Source organism: Puntigrus tetrazona, chromosome 16 (genome assembly GCF_018831695.1).
Source record: "Puntigrus tetrazona isolate hp1 chromosome 16, ASM1883169v1, whole genome shotgun sequence".
NCBI lineage: Eukaryota > Metazoa > Chordata > Actinopteri > Cypriniformes > Cyprinidae > Puntigrus > Puntigrus tetrazona.
Genome location: NC_056714.1, coordinates 28,103,088 through 28,125,372, shown reverse-complemented (window position 1 = coordinate 28,125,372; position 22,285 = coordinate 28,103,088). Strand labels below are relative to the sequence as shown.

The window sequence follows — 22,285 nt, the reverse complement described above, 5'->3', positions numbered from 1 at the left end:
AATATATATATATATATTAGATGTAAATAAAAAAGTAGTAACACTTTGCAATAAGATTTATTAGTTAACATTGGTTAACAGTATCAGTAAACATGAACTAAGAATGAAGCGATACTTGTATTAATCTTAATGTTAATTTCAGCATTTACTAACGCGTTATTAAAATCACAAGTTTGTTAGCATTAATTAATGCATTGTGAACTAACACAACTGTATTTTCATTAACAAAGATTAATAAATAGTGCAATAAATGTATTGTTGATGGATTGTTTGTCATCTAATACATTAACTAATGTTAACAAAAGACTCTTAAAGTGTAAAGTGTTACCAAAAAGTGAACAAAATAAGTAGTAAGTAAATACATTTTTTTAGTATTTTACAGTAGTTTTTTACAGTAATTTCCATTACTGTAATGTGTCTGTATGTATATGCAATAACAATTAGTATTTTCTTCAGTGTTTCATTATTTTTACAACGTTTACATTACTTTTTATGCATATATTTACAGACTTATTATAAAAACGTATTATTATTTCAAATAAATATTTATATAAATTTTAATGAAAAGAAATCCGTATTTTATGCCTCCTTTCTTTAGTTTTGAGTTATTCATTAAATATTCATAGCCCTAATATAGTGTAAAATTTTGACTTTTGACTTTTTTATTTAAATCTGATACATTTGAAATACTTTACTCAATTGAATCATTTTAAAGCGAAGGCAGTGCGATACGATAACATTCAGTACCGTACAGCGTAATTGATTTTCTGCATTGCGGTAACGAGAACCCATTGGTTTTTCAGCATAATGGCGCGCTTAATTCTCAATGTAGCCCCTGAAATGGTCTTTATTCGTCTTTATGCGCGATATAATTTCTGCTTTGTACTTTTTGAAATACATATTGACGGCAAAGTTTGCCGTTTCGTGCCGCAATATTACCATCTGTTATCATGATGTAATCCCACGTGGAGCGACTCTTACCTCAACTCGAGTGTCTGGGTTAGTGGTGATGGAGAATTGTTGAGGAGAAGATGGATCGCCCGTGTTTGAGTGGCAGATTGTAATTGCTCTACAGATGTCTGCGTGCTCACAAACCCTATCATTCCACTGCAGGCAAACGAGCTGCTGAAAGCCCAATAAACATGGAGTCACAAACAGGCTAATTAGCGCAGTCATTTTCAGACCGCCTAATTTCCTATTGATGATAATAGCGGTAATTAAGAGGGTTTGATTCTTTAATGCAATTTAATCACCACTAGATGAGGGGCCTCTTGAGGCTTAGCACAAACAAACCCCCTAAAAATACATCATTGATCCACTTAGACGTTGTCCTCCTGACAGTCCTTTGCGGAAACAATAGCGGTGGGGGTTTTTTTTGGCGTAGACAAATAGAGGCTTAGCTATTATACTGCATTTTCCACTCGCTTTTTATCACTTCAAGGAGCAGAAAGTTGCGTTTTAGTCTAGACGGGCGTAGGTTGCAAAAAAGTGCAATTTGATGAAGTGTCAGAAAAAATAAATACTTTTCAAACGCTCAAGTCATTTCTCAGTGCTCAGAATGATGCAGAAAAAGTATCTATACTGAGTTTTACTTCTGTCATTTATGGAAGACCTTTTTTCCGTGATGGAATAAAAAAATTAAATAAATGTTTTGCTTATCTAATAGTTTATTTTTGTTTGTATCTCACATTTCAGACTTTTTTGACTCACAGTGATGTCAAAATTGTGAAATATACACTCAGATTTTCAAGATATGCCCATAGAATTCTGACCCCCTCATAAATAGTTTTAATTGCAATTTCCTATTTTTAAATTCTGGGTTTACTTGCTACTTTTTTTCTGACACAAAGTAAAATCGCTGCTTCTCATTGTTAAATTTTTACTTTTTTCCGAAAACGTCTCAGAATTGCGAGATATAAATTTAGAATTGCGAATTAGAATTAGAATTCAAATTTAGAATTCTGACTCTTTCCTAGGAATTCTGTGCTAACACCTCGCAGTTACGTTTGTTCTGAGTGTGGTGTCCTAAAATTCATAATTCTGTGTTAATATCTCTTAATTCAGTTTTTCTTCCATACAAAACCAAAAAACTGAAAGGTAATCGCTACATTTCATTTTAAAATTCTGACTTTTTAATGCAAAGTTTATCGCTCAATTCAGATTTTTTCTTTCCAGATTTACAAATTTGATTATATCTAAAAAAAAAAATCTTTTTGTTGCCACAAGATAAAAATGACATTTAAACTTTTTTTCTCACAGTTCTTTTTTTTTTGCAATTGTGAAAGTATCACAGTTCTTTATTTAAAACATGCAACTTCTGTGATATATTTTAGCAAATTTTTGAATTGTGGGATATTATAATACTGTATAACAGTATACTGATACTGTATAATAGTATGTGCTGTAGTTATGTGGTTGAAAAAAAGTTGCTGTATTTTGAAGTCAAAATCACATCTATTCTATGGAATAGCGTGTGGTGTAATGCACGTATGCGAAACTAAAATGATGCATTTCGACTTCATTTGTATGCAGTCGTCACCCCAAAAATGTTGCTTTGTTTACGTGGCTTCGGAGGCATTAAATGTGACCCAAAACAAAATCAAAATTCACATCTTCTCTCAGAGCCGCATTTCATTTTGAATATCTCGTCTGGTAAATCATAAATCATGTTTTTTGCCCAGGTCCGGAGCAGGCAGAGCTTACGCAGGTTTTCCTGCCCTGAGCCACTTTGTGTCACTCACAGCGTCAGACTGAGAGAAAACGCTCAGACACACAGACAGCGATGTTAAAGCTCAGAGCCCGGACCTTTGATGCGCCTCGCGGTAACTGACAACTGCTGCTGCCGTTCAGGTGTATCTCTCGCTCTGACAGCTTAGAGAAGCTAGTTGTTTTTCAGGATACTTATACAGACAGTATAGTGAGCAAAGAGCAGAAACAGGCGTCAAGAGCATGCGGACTGCCACTCTGTCACAACAGAGACCAAGTATGAAGAGCGACTGTAACAATAATTATTCACACAAGACAGACTTTATATGTTAGCAGCAGCAGAGGTGTTGCAATTCTATGAAATTGCATTCCATTTATTTTTATTGTTCGCTAAACCTAATTTTCAGTCATTGCAATAAGGGGAAATATAAATATTAGACGAAAGACTTGCAGAATTTTAGTGAGGAATTTTAGTAAAACTGAAATAAAACTAAGCTTAAAAAAGAAAATGTTTGACAGATGGACTGTTTTAGCAAGGCGAGATTTAGCATTTTTCTGTTTTCGATTAAATTTGGTCCCACGCAGCTTTCAAATTGAACGTGTAACTAAACTGAACTAAAACTGAAACGAAAATAAATGAAAACTAAATTTAAAAAGCAAATAAAACTAACGAACATAAGAAATAATTAAAAACTAGCGCTGTCAAATAATTAATTGTGATTCATCGGATCCAAAATAAAAGTATTCATTAATATGCATGTATATGTTAGGAAATATATGCTATGTTTATATATATCAAATATATTTATATATAATAGAAATTATATGACTATAAACATATATATGCCAATATTTGTAAAATATATATCGTGCATGTATTTATATATACATAATAAATATACGCATGATACACACATATTGAAATTGAATGTTAATATATATATATATATAATTGTTATATAAGATTATATAAATAATACAAACACTGGATATGCATTAATCAGATCTGCTTTGCCCAATAACATTGCTGATTTAATGTGGTAAAAAAAATTTCCCATTTAGACAGGAGCTACTCGCACGACTGGTTTCTAAGACAGTTCTGGTTATTTTATTTGCTTATCAGGTCAAAAAAAGTTGTACCTTTAAAGGAATATCCTATTAGAAGTGATTAACAATGCGCAGACAGCGTTATAATAGTATTTCCAGAAACTCTAATGAGCTACTTCAGTAAAACCTTGAAGGAAATGCGATCCCTCACTTCACGCTGCTAGTTATAACAGTTAATCCTAATTGAAAAATAATGACAACTTAGAGAGGGCGAGGGAATAATGCATTTGTGCTTCCTCATGGTTAAATGTATGAGCTGTTTTTTTAATGGCGCCGTTGGAACATTACCAAGCCTTATTCCTCTAATCCTTTCAGTTCACAACAATAACAAATTCAGTTTTAATTTTTAATGAGTCGTTTCCTTGCGTGATGTCGCGCTCTTAACAAGTTGTAGCAGGCTAGGCATTAAATGGTTGAGCCGGTGCCCGTCTTGAAATCTGTTTGAAATTTACCCGATCTCCAGGAGAGCCCTGCACACCCAAACCGGATTTGTTCCTCTGGTAGGATTTACCGCTTCTGTTATTGGTATTACGAATGAATCAGCCGTACATATCTGTTGCTTTATTATATTGTGGCAGATTTGCAATCCTCATGAAACATGGAGCACATGGCGACTAGCATCCCAGAGCGCCGGAGCCCAGAGGATTTGATCAGAGATCAGATTACCCAGTGTCCCTCTGCTGGACTGCTGCATCCCTGTTTATCTTTATCCCAGGGAATTCGACCGAGCCGGAGCGGTGCTTAAAATACAGGAGCAGATTAAAGCTAACCCCTGATCTTAAATTGAGGAGCTGTAACAGTGATAAAAGAAGAGTATTACCCAGTGACTGACTACTGTAACAGGATGTGAGGCCTTATCTGCCTCGTCTGGATGGGACATAATGCAGCCGCGGAGCAGGGAAAATACGATTGGAAAAAAAGAAGCACTGTTGTGATACAGATGCTGCTGAGCTTTGCTTTGCAAGGATTCTGATGTAATCCATTGGGCAATAAAACTCAAACCAATAAAGCTGAAACTAGGAGAGCTATAAAAAAATGCATCCTTATATTTTCCATTTTTTTGATGATATCATGTACTTTGAGATGACATGAAGTGATTTTTTTTTTTTATTGCTTTAATAAGGTTTTAATAAGGTTCTTTCACTTTTTTTTATGCATATATTTTAACTAAATCATTTTCAGGGGTTCTGTAGGTTTTAAAAAGGTCTTAAGGCGGCTTGTTTTTGTTGGAAATATTCTTGTATCTTAACATTCACAAATTAAGGCCCCAACATTTAGAGCAATTGAAAAATACATATATTGCCAAACAAAACTTTGTCGTTCAAAACCAGCCCAATACGTTTTTTTTACTAAGCAGATATTTGTTATTGTGTTAATAGTAAACTCCATTTTGATTAATTTCCCATAACCAGATTTCATAACTAACCAATTATTCATAACTAATTTTAAATTGGAGTCTTAACATATTTGCAGTGGAAAACAACACAAATATAGTGAAATAGAAAGTAAGTATTTTTTTCAGTGTGATAAGAAGGAAAAAAATATACATATACATATATATTTTTTTTCTTTATGTATTTCTGTGTCTATTTATTCTATTTCTAAAACCTTATGCTAGAAACAAAACTATCATGTTACTGAAAAAAGACATTTACCTTTTATTCTTTGCAGTTTATTTACTTGGTCTTCAAAAAGTCTTAAATCTTAATGCAAAAATAAATGTCATGCGGAGACTAAATCTTGAGTTGATTTAACACGTTGAAGTGGAAAATTTGAAATGACTCACAAAAATGACTCTAGTTTTCTGAGATGCGGTGTGCATTTCAGTGCTGATTATTTAATGCAGTGAATGTAATGCTTAACATGTTATTGAAGGATGGAGCAGTTAAAAAAGCATATTGGAAGAACTGTGTGTGCTATAGTGTTTCCCAAAGATCTCATGAGGCCCAAGCACAGCAGTAATGGCCGGTTTCTTTTGAAGGGTCAGAGAGGAAGAGCAGAAAATGCTGTGATAAAGATAGACAGTATTTCTCTAAAACATCCGTTTTAAGATCTTTTCTGGCCCGGTGTCTGAGCTGATGTGTGATCAGTTGACCTGCAGTAGTTAAGTCTGATAACGAATCTCGTTTGGCTGATTGGGTCTTTGCTTCCGGTGATCAAAACACACGTTGCGTTGAGCGTCCTGCTGATCTCTCGGTGTCTGTGATGTTTCAGATGTCCTGAAGCCCCCCGGCCGGAGTCAGTGAGACCCTGTCTGCTGCCCTGCAAGAGAGACTGTATAGTCACATCCTTCAGTGAATGGACAGAGTGCCCCACTTCCTGTGAAGCAGGTACACCACATCTGTCCATCCGTATATCAACGTAGCTATTGTTTTAACCTTATATGTATCTTGTATCTGTTGTTCCACCCATCCATTCATCCATCCATCCACCCATCCATCCATCCATCCATCCACCCATCCACCCATCCACCCATCCATCCACCCATCCACCCATCCATCCATCCATCCACCCATCCATCCATCCACCCATCCACCCATCCATCCATCCATCCATCCACCCATCCATCCATCCATCCATCCATCCACCCATCCACCCATCCATCCACCCATCCATCCATCCATCCATCCATCCATCCATCCATCCATCCACCCATCCACCCATCCATCCATCCATCCATCCACCCATCCATCCATCCATCCATCCATCCACCCATCCACCCATCCATCCATCCATTCATCCACCCATCCATCCATCCATCCATCCATTCATCATATTTTTGTCGTTTTGTCTATCTTACCCATTGTTCCTTATATTTATCTATATATCATCTGTTATCTACAATGTAAAAAAAAGTTGAGCAAACTTTTAAGGCAACCAGCAGATTTTTGAGTTTTCTCAACTTCTTGTTTTAAGTTTGTATAACAAGGTGAGAAAACTTCTACAAAAATAAGTTGAGACAACTCAGAAATCAGCTGAAGCTGGTTGCCATAAAATCTGGAGTTTTAAGGGTTTTTTTTGGGTTTTTTTTTTACAGTGTATCTATCTATCGTTTGATAGTTATAAATACAATTTGTTTGTTTTGTTGTTTGTTCTCTACATTGTTATCTATCTACTATATCTAATTCATTCTTCATTTCTGTATGTCTCCATTTACCATGTATTCATCCATTGTCTATCTATTCTATCATTCATTCATTCATTCATTCTATCTATCTATCTATCTATCTATCTATCTATCTATCTATCTATCTATGTATGTGGTTATCTGTTTTGCTGTGTATAATTTCTTAATTTGTTACATGTACTGTTATATTTATCTACCCATTATTCCTTATATTTTATCCATTTATTATCCATTCTATTTTTTAATCTGTCATTTGGTCATTCTTTCTATCATCTTGTTCTGTACATCTACACCATCTGTCTGTCCATCATACCTTATGTCTAATGAATCTGTCTTGTATATATCACGACATTAAGTTAGTGTTTAAAACGGCAGGTGTAAATGGGCAGAAGAATAAACAGTATCGCTATCGAGTGATCATCCAGATGCCAGCTAATGGAGGTCAGGAGTGTCCAGAAGTCCTTTATGAAGAGAAAGACTGTGCGACTCCATCTGTCTGTCCGGGTTACAGGTACATCTTCACGCATGAGCACAGACTCTGCTATATCAGCTATTCTTTGCTGGATTATCATTTATTGACGTACAGCATAGATTTTTGCCAAAACTTACCTTTCTGAGTAAATAAAGATATGCTCACTTACAGAAATGGTTCACCCCAGAATGAAGATTCTGTCATCATTTGCTCCAGCTTGCTCAAGCTTGCTTTTTTACTTCTCTGTAGCGAAATGGTTAATCCTGATGAAAAGAAAGGATGTTAGGTAAAAAAAGAAAAAAAGAGTTATCAGATTGTGGGCAGCTTAATTCAAATGAGTTCATTTTCCAAGACTGATAGTTTTTCAAGTTAAGGCAGCTAATTAGGATTTCCAGCGCACTAACTGATCAACCTCTACCAATAATTAGAATGGCATACCTTTGAAATTGCAGGTGGAAAACGCACAAGTGGCGTAAATGTCAGCTGGTCCCTTGGAGCATCCGCAGGGACACTAAAGGAGCTCAGGAGAACTGTGGAGCTGGAGTCCAAACCAGAGGTGTGTTACACACTCGCAATCGCTAAACGCGCAGTATTCCCAGTCTTATTCACCAACCGCCTGCACTCAGGGATTACAGCGGGCAAAATTCTACGCAGAATATGTGTGCATATTTGCATAATGATGCTAAAGCAACTCGGGCAGAGCGTGCACAATTTATTCTTAGCGATACTGCATGAGATTTCACAGCTAAAGAGTATTTAGAAACAGTATTTAGACACTGTGTCCGGAAATCCATACATTTGGTATAACACCCGATCTAGGTGAAAAACAAGCGCACTTCCATAGTGTACATAAAGTGCACTCATTTTGTTTTTTTACTAAATATATACTAAAAACCTTCCGTTTTGATGAACTTAAGATCATTTAAGCACTCAGCTGTGCTGTTTTGAGACACCGTGAATATGAACTCAAATGCACTTTTACATACGCTGACTGTACTATCTTTGTGAAAGTGTATTTAGGCACCACTTGTAGCACACTTGAACCCATCTTTCATACACTAGTACACTTACTAGTGTACTAGTGTATGAAAGATGGGTTCAAGTGTGCTACAAGTGGTGATTAAATGCACCTTCACAAAGATAGTTAATTAAATAGTTAATTAAATTAAATACATTTTTAAATACAGTGGTAGTATGTTAAAAGCGCACTTTACTTCATATTCATGGTGTCTCAAAACAGCACAGTTGAGCGCTCTTAAATGATCTTAAGTTTATCAAAACAAAACAAAAGCACTCTAAAAATAGAGCACTTTTGGCACATTGTGGAAGTGTGCTTGTTTCTCAACTCCACTCGAATCTGTGGATCGCTTTCTCTCCTTCGCGTTCTGCTTTATTCCTGTCGCTTTCAAAAACCTATTACTGTTTTCAGTTTTCAAGCTGAAGTTGGCAAAGAGTTTTCATGACTGTTCTAGATGCTCTTTTCTTTATTTGTCCAGTTCTTTCACACATCCCTGTCATTGGTGAGGCAGCGGAAGACTTTATTATGCATTATCCTCATACAGATATTGGTCTGACGGGGGCTTCCGTCACGTTAGACTTCACATTTGCCCTTCAGTGCGTGTCAGGAGCAGAAGCAATCCTTCAATCTCTTGATCTGATTGCTCTTGACGGTGCGGAAGAACGTCATTGTCTTGCCGTCATCACACTATTGAACTCTGTAGTGGCCTGAAGTTTGACCTAATGGTTCCTGTTTACTCGTCTTCACGTCACCACCGACGTGACTGCGTGCCTTAATAGATTACACAGCCTCATCTGAATGACAGCAGCTTGACAGGCCTGTCTTTACAGATGTAGTAGAAGCTTTCTGAAACAATCATTTTGAAGACATTAGAGAGATATTGAGCAGTTTAACAATTAAGATTGAACTGGTTTATGGTGACCAGGTTAATAGCAATCTAATTGTTTTGTTTTGTATGAGCCAGTCCTTATATAGTATTTAATCAATACATTATTTACATACAATTAATCATTTAAATAAAAAAAAATGCTTTTTCTTTAAAACTAATAATATCAGTGTATGCAGCATTAAAATGTTAGCAATAATAGTATAAAAAAAAAGTTATCAGCTCTCTGAATTGTCTTTTTTTCTTTTTGATCAGTAATTTTAATGTACTTTCCTTTGGAAACATGGAAATTTAAATGAATAAACTTAGTTAATATTAATGTTATTGCATAAAAGGTATTAAATAACATGTATAAAAGTTTTGAATCAGCCTTTCAAAACCATTTTAATTCATATATATATATATATATATATATATATATATATATATATATATATATATATATATATATATATATATATATGAATTAAAATGGTTTTGAAAAGGCTGATTCAAAAACTTAAAAATTATAAATTAACTGTAGAATTATAAAAATAAATGTTATATATAATATATATAATAAGCTATATTTATATATATATATATATATATATATATATATATATATATATATATATATGGATTAGTTTATTATATATAACATTTATTTTATAATTCTACAGTGAATAGAGTATCTGGCTATATATTGTCTTAATCTTAATGGATAGTTACACAGACATTCCTCAAGTATTTTTATAATATGTTTTTTTTCAATAATGATAATAATAATCCAGAACAGATGGTGAAAAAAATCATTGGATTATATAACTAGAGAAATGTAATGCATAATTTAAACTGGTTTCTGATCAAAGTGAACAGCATGACTGTCTCTCTCTCTCTCTGTCTCTTTCTCTTTCTCTCTCGCTTGTCATTTCTATAAATAAGCATCAAGCTTCTGTTCACCTGCGCCGGTGCTGTGTGTAATCAGCAGGAGTCTGAGGGCTGTGTTTGTGTGTGTGATCTGCAGCTATCTCGTGTAGGCAGCTGGATGGTACAGTGGCTGATGTGGTTCGGTGTCTGAAGTTTGCCAGCAGCATGCCGGTGATGAGCCAGCCCTGCCAGCTACCGTGTCGAGATGACTGCCAGCTCACCAGCTGGTCCAAGTTCTCTCCCTGCACCTCGGACTGCGTAGGGGTCCGTACGAGGAGGAGAGCTCTCGTGGGTAATTAGGACATATGCATCATTAACACTGTGCTTCCAACTCAGAAGGTTGCTGCTTCCATCCCAAAATGGAGGTATTTCCACTAAATGATGAATGACTTATTAGCATTATTGGAAGCAAATGGATTCATTCCGTTATACATACTTTGATATACTTCACATTATCATTATCATAGGCCATAAAATATTTAAATGTATTTATTGGCTTGGGAAATACATGTTTTTTATTTTTATTTTTGTACAATATTGAAAATAGCTTGATATTCATACAGTTGTTTAAAATGTCGAATTAAAGTAAAAGAATAAAATAAATATCTTAAAGACAACTGAAACTAAAAGTAACATTAAAATAATTTAATTTAATAATTTAATTAAAAGAAATTATTTAATTTAAATTATTTGAACATTTCTCATTTTAATGTAGTTCAACCTGACTAAAATAGATAAAACGGGAAAAATAAATGAACACAAAATATATAGACATATATAAATTAAATATCAAACTTAAAAATATAAAGTGTATACAAAATATGTGTGCAAATAAAATATCTAAAAAAATTGGTTCAGAATATTAGAAAAATTATTGAAATAATTTTATCAAAAATACAGTATAACCAGTATTAGCGTGAAATATTATTTACAATTTAAATATTTTAACATTTAATGAATTCCAGAGATTGCAAACGCTTATTTTTTTGTTTTTTTATTTTAAGTAGTATTAAGGAACAGCATTTATTTGAAATGAAAATAATTTGTAACATTTTAAATATCTTGCTGTCACTTTCAATCAATTGAAAGTGTCCTTGCTAAATAAAAGTATTAATTTTAAGACTGTTAAGACTTGAACTTTAGTATATATTATAATTTTCATATTCAGTAACATTTATTTATATACATCTATATAACAACATAATATATATATATATATATATATATATATATATATATATATATATTGCCAACTAAAACCTCACAAACATATCATAAAATTTGATATATAACCCAGCCTGTTATTGCCTCATGTCATGTTCAAAAATCATGGTACTATAATTAATATTTTTGCGAGTATTAGTCTAGCCAGTCGTGCAGCTGCGAGACATTGTGGATCTGAGGCAGACAGTTTAGAGGTGACCTCAGCATTAGCAGAACTCATTCATTAGCCAGCGTAATTAGTGCCGTAATCAACACTTACTTCCTCTGATTACAGGAAAAAGCAAGAAGAAGGACAAGTGCAAGAACAGCCAGATGTACCCGCTGAGCGAGACCCAGTACTGCCCATGTGACAAATACAACGCCCAGCCGGTGGGGAACTGGTCTGACTGCATCCTGCCCGAGGGCCGCGTGGAGAACGCCGCAGGCCTGAAGGTGTTGGGAGACGTGAGAGACGTGAAGGAGTGCGGGCAGGGCTACCGCTATCAGGCCATGGTGTGCTACGACCAGGACAACAGACTCGTGGAGACGGCACGCTGTAACAGCCACGGTACGATCTTCAGCCTTAGACAGAGCTGAGTAACCTTCCTGAACTGCACTGAACTAGTTCATAGAAATAAGCCAAGCCAAGCCGTGGGTTAAATTCCCCTTCTGTGGAGATTTGACGGTTTAGATGCGTTGGCCTTGCAGGCGATACTAAGCAAAGATTATTTTTAAGCCAAGTGGATTTTTAAAAGATTAAAAAGATTAAAAATATTTTTTTAAATCTTGGAAAATATACATTGTAAATATTGCTTATTAAAATGTAACAATAACATTTCAGCGTACAAAAAAAATACTTCATGTTTAATTTTCATTAAAATGACAAATATATATATATATATATATATATATATATATATATATATATATATATATATATATATATATATATTTTTTTTTTTTTTTTTTTTTTTAAAATAAAATAATTTTCCAATTCCTAATACAGCATTTATGATTATGTTATTCAACCATGTTTTTGATAATATAAGTACTGCAAGCACCAGTTGTAATGCTTACAGCACTTAAATAGTGGGCTTTTAAATAATATAATCATGAAGCTCTATATTAAGGTTTGTGTGTTTATGTATTTAATCCTTATGATTATTATTTGTATGTATTATTATTATTATCAAGTATGTAAAACTGGAGCTTAATAATATTTTTATTGTTTTATTTTATTTCATTCATTTACTAGTATTAATATACTAGTAATATAGTAATAATATACAAATTAATACTAGTCTTAATATAGTATTTATTTATTTTAGTTTATTTAAGCTGATAATATAAGCGCTTGAAGCATTTAAAATGTAAAATTATTATTTTATTTAAATGTATTTACATTTTTAGCTTTTTATTTTACTTAACGCTTAAAATCATTGTATTGTTTCATTTTTAAATAGAAATTTATATGTTCTTTACATCTTTATGTAAGCTGCTTTTTGAAGATTTTGTAAATCAAACTGTAATTCTAAAAAAATTATGGTTGCAAAAAAAAGTATGAAAAAAATCAAGCGTTCGTGTCTAAGTTTGCTGAGTGCAATGTCAAGTCCAAATTGCAGCTTTAGTCTGGCTATAAAGCGTGACATTTAAGGACAGGTAGATCACGTCTTCAGTTGATCATGTGTTGTTTCATCCCTATTAATTTGCCTCTCTCTCGTAACCTTTGCTCTTCTCTCCTCTGTCTTTAGCTGATCTCTCTCTGTTCGTGAATCTTTTGGTGCATTGCTCACTTAATCTTGTTATTTGGATGACGAGCAGACTGGTACGAGTGCCAGGCGCTGCTCGCTTGACTTTGTCCTCTGCCTGAGTGTCTGTTGCACCCTGCTGATCTGCAGGTATAAATCTCCGGCCCTCATTACAGACCGCAAGCTGTACCGGGACCGGTCTAATCAGAGCTGACATTAACCGCTGACAGATACTCTTGATTTTACAGCGCGGCCCACGCGGGCTTGACAGGCGAGAACGGCTTCTTATTCAGGCCCAATACATGTCAAAAAGTGCTTTGAATGTACAAATGATTTTCATGAAATCAGGGGTAGAAATTGGTGTTGTATTATAAATATTGTTTATATATGTATTTTTATACTTATAAAGTACTTATAATGTTCTTAGATTTACAATGGGTATTAAAAGTTTCTTTATATATTCATTCTTTATATTTATATGGTAGATATCTTTATATATGTAGTGTTTGTAATTTTAATATGAAGATTTGATTTAAAATATATATATATATATATATATATATATATATATATATATATATATATACATGCATACATACACACAATTTATAGATTTTTTTATTTATACTTTTATTTTTCATATTTTATTTTTATTTTTTATTATAAAGAGATTTGATTTAAATATATATATATATATGTATGTATACATATATGTATACATATACAAAAACACATATGCACATATATACATATACACATATATATATATATATATATATATATATATATATATATACATACATATATAGTTTTTGTATTTATATATACATATTAAATATTCACAGTACACACACATTTATTATAAAATATATTATATACAATATAGAGAATACACGTTATTAAATATAGCAATATTATTCTATTTTAAATGTGTCACTTGCCAGTTAACTAGTAACTTCTAGTCTAATATGAATCATAAAAATGATAATCTGACCCCAACATGAGTACTGGTTTATTTTTAAGACAGAACGTCTTTACTAGATGAGGTATATGATTCTGTGGGCAGCCGTATATTAATAGTAACGCTCCACTAGGCAGACATCAATAATGAATACAAATAATAATGATGATTTGATGTTATCCTGACTGATTAGCAGTAACAAGTGAGAGTTTTTATGAGAAATGCGATTAGGCTTAAAATAATCTTGGCTCGAATGTTGCATTATTCAGTTGCTTCCTCCGCTTTATTTCCCAGGAGTTTCAAATCTTGAGCGTTTGACTCCGCAATTGATTCAAGTCAAATAATTTTCGGGGGAAACATCAGAAATCTGGCTTGTAATCTGAGCTGTACCAGGGTCCCCCGGCGTCCCGAATGCCCTCCCGGACACACACACACACACACACACACATCTTCAGCGTGGTGATGTCATCATCGGGCTCGTTACTCTCTCTCTGTCAAAAGCTGTGTTCCAGTGTGCTCCCTACGCAGGCCGCATTTTAAGGCAGCTATGCATGCATCTTCCGCAGAAAAGACAACAGCTTTGATGTGTTGATTCTAAATATAATTCACCAAAAACACAGCACAGATATTGATAAAGGCTATGAAAAATTCAAATGCTTTACTTCCGTGTGTTTTTATGCTTATTAGAGCAAACGCGTCATGCAGAACGCCCCCAATCAGTCACTTGTGACGTTTTATCATCTGGGTGAGATGCCGTCTTAGAAGGCAGCATGCTAGGTTTCGGGACGGAGCCGTTCTCTCTCTGTCTCTCTTTCTTTTTTTCTCGCCGGGTTAATCTCTACAGTTCTTTTTAACAGAAATCTCTGTCTTACACGCCGCCTCAGGCTAGTAAGTGAATCATTAAATACTCTTACTCCTCTTCTCCAAAAAAAAAAAGGCTAAACCTAAACGCTTGTTTATTTCGGAGCTTGTTTTTCTGACATTTAATCTAATGGCAACACATGTACGGCAGTTAGCGGGAGTGTCCCTTTTACTGTTTAGGGTATATGCATCATTTCATAGCTTTAATGTGCGTTTATTCACTGTTTTTAGGAATATACGTTTGCAATATGTGTAAAATTGGCTTTATGTAAATAAAACCATGTAATCCGAGGTATAGATTATTGAACGTTGATAAAATAGCGATGTACGTTATGAAATACTTCATAAATAATGAAATGATGAAAATGAATAATGAGAAATGAAATTACTTTACACTACATATGTGTGTGTTCTTAATATTTTCATTAAGAAAAATATTTTATCATGGTATCTATAAAAATATAAAGCAGCACTACTGTTTTCAGCATTGATAATAATAACAATGAATGTTTCTTGAGCTTATAATCACTGAAGACTGGAGTAATGATGCTGAAAATTCAGCTTTGCACCACAGGAATAAATTATATTTTAATACAAATCTAAATAGAAAGCACTTATTTTAAACAATAATACTATTTCACAATATTTAAGCAATTTTTGTTTTTTAAATCATAAAAAAACGTACCAATCCTTAACTTCCTGATTTTTTTTTTAATATGTTTTTAACACGATTGTTCCGAGCGTCTTTGGCCTGAAGCTTTCAGGGTAAGAAACCGTGCGACTAACTTGCTTTTTCTTCGATGACTCACTCTTTAGTGTGCATCTGTGGTTGTTGCCGTTTCAGGGGTCGGCGCTCAGACAGGATGCGGATGAGTTGAAGGAATGAGGTCACTGCAGGCACAAAAGAGTAACACGGGATCCGCCGTGTTTGGTGAAGGCAAGGCCGCCACTGAACTGAGCGTAGGGGCCCGAGAGCGTTGTCTGGGGGTCAGCGCATGGCCAGTAGGGCTTGTTTTACTCTGTGTTGGCTGTGGAACGGGCCTGACATGTCTTAACACTTAGGGGCAAAGGGGACGGGAGAGCAGCTTTATACAGATGCATTGTGACTGTGCGGGGTATTTTGGGTCTCTGCGGTAGTATCTCTCTCCTCCGGCCCGTCACGGCCATGTCAGATCCTGGTCAATCTTTCGGAGCGGACGAGCACGATGCTGTGAAACCCACTGATTAATTGTTTCGATTTTCCTAGGAGCGTGTTTTACAGCTCGTGTCGGAATTGTGTGTTAGTTGCGCAGGACGTGGCGAGTTTTCAGTGTCAGGTCGAGCTGGCGTTGTTCTTAACAGTTTTCAGCTAAATTAGGACTAGAATATGTCTGGGTTATTCTTTCAAAGAAAGAAAAGAGTAGTTATGGTATATGTAAGAAACTGATGCCTATTTTTAGGCCCTTTTAAGTTCTGAAATGTTTTGCATAGCAGCATTATTTAATTTAACATGGGTAAATTTGATGCATAATTTTAAAAATACATGTTCTGAATTAATACGAATTATAATAATTTTGCTAATTTAATACTAATTTTAATAGGTTTTATTCATTTCAACAGGTTAACATTTATTTTATAACATTTCAACATTTATTAGATTGTATTAATTCTATATTTTTATAAATTGTTTTAATTATATTCAAACAAATAGAGTTTACTTTTATTTTTAGATATTCTTGACAATGTCAAAAACAAAAAAACAAAAAACACACACACACACACACACACACACACACACACACACACATATATATATATATATATATATATATATATATATATATTCTTTACATTTATTATCATTTATTTATTTATATTTAAATATCTTTTATATGAATGTTTTAAATATATAATTTTAATTTATTAATTTATATAATGTTCATAAAGTGACCCTGAAACACATGAGCAGTCAAAAGTAGCACGGGTATATTTGTAGCAATAGCCAAAAATATATTGTGCAGGACTAAATTATAGATTTTTCTTTTAGGCCAAAAATCGATTAACGGATAGTTAAGTAAAGATCATGTTCTTGATAAATATATTACAGCTTAACTTTATTTGGACAGCTTTAAAGGTGAATTTCTCAATATTTTGATTGTTTTTGTTTGTTTTTCTGCACCCTCGGATCTCAGATTTTCAAATAGCTGTATCTCAGCCAGATATCGTCCAATCCGACAAACCATACGTCAGTGAAAACCGTACATCAATGCAGCTTTCATAATGATAATTTAGAAAAATTGCACAACACAAATTGTCAAGCAAATATGCAAAAAATCTCAGAGGTCCTTTTCTGTATATAACTTAATTAAATAGTTTTTCTTTTGATTTCAGGATGCACATTTTCTTTTGCTACGTGAAATCAATTGATTAAATAACACGGAGCGTGCTCATTAAATTGTTCTATTGCATGATACCGGTTGCGCTGTAGTTTCACACGGTTGCGTGCGCGCTCCAAAATGAACACTCAGCAAGCTCCGAGTGCTTTTAATAATTGGTTTTGGCTAGGAATAAAACGAATAAATCTGGCCAGCTGGTTGTTTTTAGGAAACAAAAACAAGGTTAAAAACACTTGTCCGAGTGTTTCTCTTATTTTTGTATCGAAACGAGCTTTGTATAGCAATCAACACCCAAGGAGCAAGATATATTACAACATATTTGTCTCCATCTATACGTGTATATATCATCTCACGTGTGACCGTATTACTGTAATGCACTGTGGTTAGTGGATCATTAAAATATTAAGGACACAAATGTTCGTTGCGATGATATTTAAGCGCATGTGTTCATCGAAAACCCTGTTCTTATAGATTGAGCTTGAGGTTAATAATCTCCGCGGAGCGATATTGTGAACATATGCTTGACATCGTGGCTGTTTTAATGCTTGTGAATGACTGGAACGCCGAACTGACCAATCGGCTTCCAGAACCAGCCGTCTCATAATGCATTATTTACCACGGTATTTTTTGGAAGCAGCGATTTCTTTCATTTGAGCCAAGCGTTGGCCGCTCTTGAAAGGCTGCTGCGAAGGATACGGTGCTCGGAGACGGCATAACGCGCGCGCGTTTATTGGGCCTGCAGTGTGTGCTCGGAAAAGGCAGATCCTCTTGAGCCAAATGAGTGGGAAGTACACATGGCTTGAGCAAACAGCGGTAATAAAATTCAGCATTAGCTGCTAAAGCATATCGCGTTCTCTGACCCCGCAGCCAACTCTCCACACAAACATGCCTATTTATACCGATCGCTTCTCCACTTCTCGCGCGCCTCGTAATGTTCTCCGCTAGGTACACGCTTGCTTTTCATTTTTAATCAAGATTTAAACCTCTTCAAAGCGGCATGTTTAATCAGTACGTCTGTTAAATTTATCATTACCCTACAGGAAAATCCAGCTACATTTGATGGTAATTTGTTTTGCGCGATAGTTATTTATAGCCATTAGCTGGTCCAAGATATTAGTTTGACTCGCTCGTGACTTGTTCAAAGCTGCTAGGAATCTGGGTTAGCTGGGTTTGAGTGTTGCGAAAAAACGTTTTGAGCGCTCTGGTTAACCTGTTTTGTCCAGAAAGGTCTCTGGTTTTTGCTTTAAGGATGTTAGCAAGTAGCTACGTCACCGATTTTGGTAAAAAAAAAAAAATCTTTAAAGCCCAAAAGCTTAATATCAGCCATTTTTAATACATTTGCTTGAGTAACAATGTAAACGGGTAATGTGATGTTGATAAAAAAGCATTTATTTTTTGTGTTTGGTGTTTATGTGGTTTAAAGCTAATAAAAACCCCATGTTTTTTTAGGGTACATCGAGGAGGCCTGCATCGTTCCCTGCCCGTCTGATTGTAAACTCAGTGAATGGTCCAACTGGTCGCGCTGCAGTAAATCCTGTGGCAGCGGGGTCAAAGTTCGTTCGAAATGGCTCAGAGAAAAGCCTTACAATGGAGGAAGACCCTGCCCGAAACTGGACCACCTTAACCAGGTAAACACCGCCCTTCCGTATGCGTAAATGAACGAATTTAAACGATGTTAAATGCCATTGCTTTATACAGATGGAGGTTCAGGGGTTGGCGTAATAAAATCAAAGTTTCAAAGGTATTAAATTCGATTAAATCTTATGCATCGAGTGCTTGCTTTTGCTGATCCAGCACCTGGAGATCAGCACGTAATAGAATACTAACCGACTTGAAAACTACAAATCAGATTCACATTACAAATACAGTTTTGGATGGCAATCTCGTTGTAGATGTTTGTGTGTCTGCTAACTCTAATGAGCGTAAATGCATTGGCGTTATTAGCGTTAACTAAAACGGAAAACCGTTTCGCTTGAAATAAAGCAATAAAGTGCTAAAACAGATCAAATTAAAGGAATAAATGATAGACAAATGCATTAAATTAATGAAACAAAGTAAACTAATGCAATATCTAACTGAAAATATGAATACAATCTTTAATATCGCAGTATATTAGTGACACCGAAGAGTGCATATCACGTGCAAATGCTGTATTAAAGAGTATATTTTTATTTGGATTAAACTATTTAGCGCTGCTTTTGATGTTGAATGAATTATAAGTACGCTATATTTTTGGATACTGTAGTTCGGATGGAGTGCATTGTAATGCATTGTGGGATTGCCAAAGGACATATGAAGCGGTACACTTTACAAATTTGTCCAAAAGAAGGTATCAGCAGGCAAGCATGCTTAAGGCGTCTTAGCGCACCTGTGATATCTTAAAATACTGCCTACATCGGCAGTTCACTAGGCTTCGGAACAGTTCAAAGTTTCCCTCAAATTCTGGAACCGTTGGCTCTGATTATTCAGTGAAAATCACACGATTAAGATCCAAAAATAGGTTCACAAGTGAATGTTAAATTATTCAGAAATCCTCGTCTTTTCATCTCTAGTTTTTTTAGGTTTTTTTACTGAGATTTACTAGAAATAGAGGCGGCGCCGCATCAAAGCGTTCTGAGATCTTTGCTCCTGACAAGTACGCATTCTTGGCATTGGTTTAATTTCAAAGCTTTCTTTCATTAATTAAGAGATTATTAGGGCGGTTGGAGGTCGTTTTACAGTGAACGTATTTAAACATGGATAGAAAAGGAAATCACGCAGCCTTCTGTACTTTTTAAAGTGAAATCAAAATTTTCATGTTGAGTTCAAGCAGTGGCGTTTCTTAAAATGAAACAACATTAGAAAGTGCATTTGTAACTGAACAGTCTGTTTACGGTGCTTTGGTCTCTGCACACAGATGTTATAATGACATTTTCTCTAACTCTCCAATAATGCTGCTCGGCTACAGGCACAGGTAAAAACACTTTCTTCAGTTTTTTCTGCATTTCTGTCTTTTTTTTATTTGTTTCATTTTTTTGCACACTGGCAATTGGTGCACTTAAATAAATAAATAGTTTATATAATTAATAATATTATATAAATAATAAAATAATAATATAATAATATTTATTTATTTATTTAGAAAGTTAAATCTGTATGTTTGTTTGTTTGTTTGTTTATTTTTGGTATTTTAATTTTCACTTTTATTTCCTTTAATGTATATTTATTTATTTACTTTAATCTGTATATTTGTTTTTTTAATTTTTATTTACTTTTACTTTCTATTTAATTCAATGTCTTTTTATTTATTTATTATTTATTGTAATCTGGATATTTATTTGTTTGCTTTTAGTGTGTTTTTATTTATTTACCACCATGTGTTTTTTTAATTAAACTAATTATGACAATAAGTTGTTATTAATATTCAAGTGTTTTTATTTATTGTGATTAACTTAGTTAACTTTAATTTAATTTTTAATTTAGTCTTAAATTTAGACTTAAAATTTTAAAAGTAGCCTACTTTCCAAAAATTGTGTGTCCCACATGGCGCACTGGCAATTGGTGCACTTAAATAAAGAAATATTTATTTAGATAGATAGATAGATAGATAGATAGATAGATAGATAGATAGATAGATAGATAGATAGATAGATAGATAAATTTGCTGATTTTTTGTTTGCATTTTATTTTTCACTTTTATTTCCTTTAATGCATATTTTAATGTTTGTTTATTTTTTTGTTCAATTTTGCTTTCTATTTAATGTAATGTGTTTTTATTTATTATTTATTTTAATCCGGACATTTGTTTGTTTGCTTATTTATTTTTGCTTATTTAATTTAGCTTTTTATTTATTTTTTTTTGTTTTTTTTGTTCTATTATGTTTTTTTTGTTTTTGTTTTTTTTAAATAATTTTATTTATTTGTTGTGAAAATCACAGAAACTGTTTTTAGACATGTCCTGAATTCTAGTGGCTGCAAAAACTGCAGTCATTCGTATTAAACGTGGTGCACACGTGTGGAATAAGAAATAAAGCAGGTCCCACGCGGTAACATTTTAGCTTGACCTTCCTCTGAGCGGGTTCTTTCCAAGCACTCTCCTCTGCGCCAGTGAGAAGTGTTGTATTGCGTGGTGTTTCAGGTGTACGAGGTGGTCCCGTGCGTCAGCGACTGCAGTCAGTATATCTGGGTCGCTGAACCCTGGAGCGTGTGGAAGGTCAGTAACGTGGATCTGAAGGAGAACTGTGGAGAGGGCGTTCAGACCAGAAGAGTCAGGTGAGCGTCCGAGATGCCTTTCCTTATGTTTACTGGACTGCACTTACTGTACTCTACTGCCTTTGACGGTCTCGCAGGTGTATGTTGAACACAGTGGACGGTCCCTCCGACGCAGTGGAGGACTATCTGTGTGATCCAGAGGAGATGCCGCAGGGGACGAGGGAGAGCCGTCTGCCCTGTCCCGAGGACTGTGTGCTGTCCGACTGGAGCCCCTGGACCCCGTGTGACCTGGTCAGGATTAGCTCTCATCCGTTTAAACTCTGCATCATTTTGATCTCCGTAATATTTATGCCTTCTCAGAAAAAACCCTGGCAATGTCATACTTCAGAGGAGATCTCAGCGGTTTGTTAGCGCGTCAGATTTGCCAAGAGAGCGGTGTCTGCAGTCATAAAAAAACTGAAACAAAAAACAGCATAAACATTTTTCAGAAGAGAAACAACTAAACCACTATCAGCTCTATTTTAAAGCATTATGCACAATATTTTCTATTTAAAACATACATTTTAAGAGGTTTTTTTGTGTTATAATTATTTTTATTTCGGTTTTATCTTAAGCTTTAACTGCAGTACTTTAACTTACAACAGTTTATTTTTGTTAGTTGCGAAGGTTTTTCAATTAAATTTTTCTTTTGAATGTTTTTTACTTCAATTAAATTTTTTTT

At 34.4% G+C, this 22,285-nt stretch overlaps 1 protein-coding gene across 1 annotated transcript in view; it reads left to right on the top strand.

The window, feature by feature from the left end:
- Positions 1 to 22,285, top strand: part of LOC122360891 (thrombospondin type-1 domain-containing protein 7A-like) — a 36,487-nt gene that overhangs the window by 1,999 nt on the left and 12,203 nt on the right. The window contains 9 exon segments of the mRNA XM_043261721.1: positions 6,028 to 6,143; positions 7,316 to 7,451; positions 7,865 to 7,968; positions 10,323 to 10,517; positions 11,724 to 11,996; positions 18,823 to 19,001; positions 20,321 to 20,326; positions 21,491 to 21,624; positions 21,702 to 21,855. Of these exon segments, the coding sequence (XP_043117656.1) occupies positions 6,028 to 6,143; positions 7,316 to 7,451; positions 7,865 to 7,968; positions 10,323 to 10,517; positions 11,724 to 11,996; positions 18,823 to 19,001; positions 20,321 to 20,326; positions 21,491 to 21,624; positions 21,702 to 21,855 (1,297 nt within the window).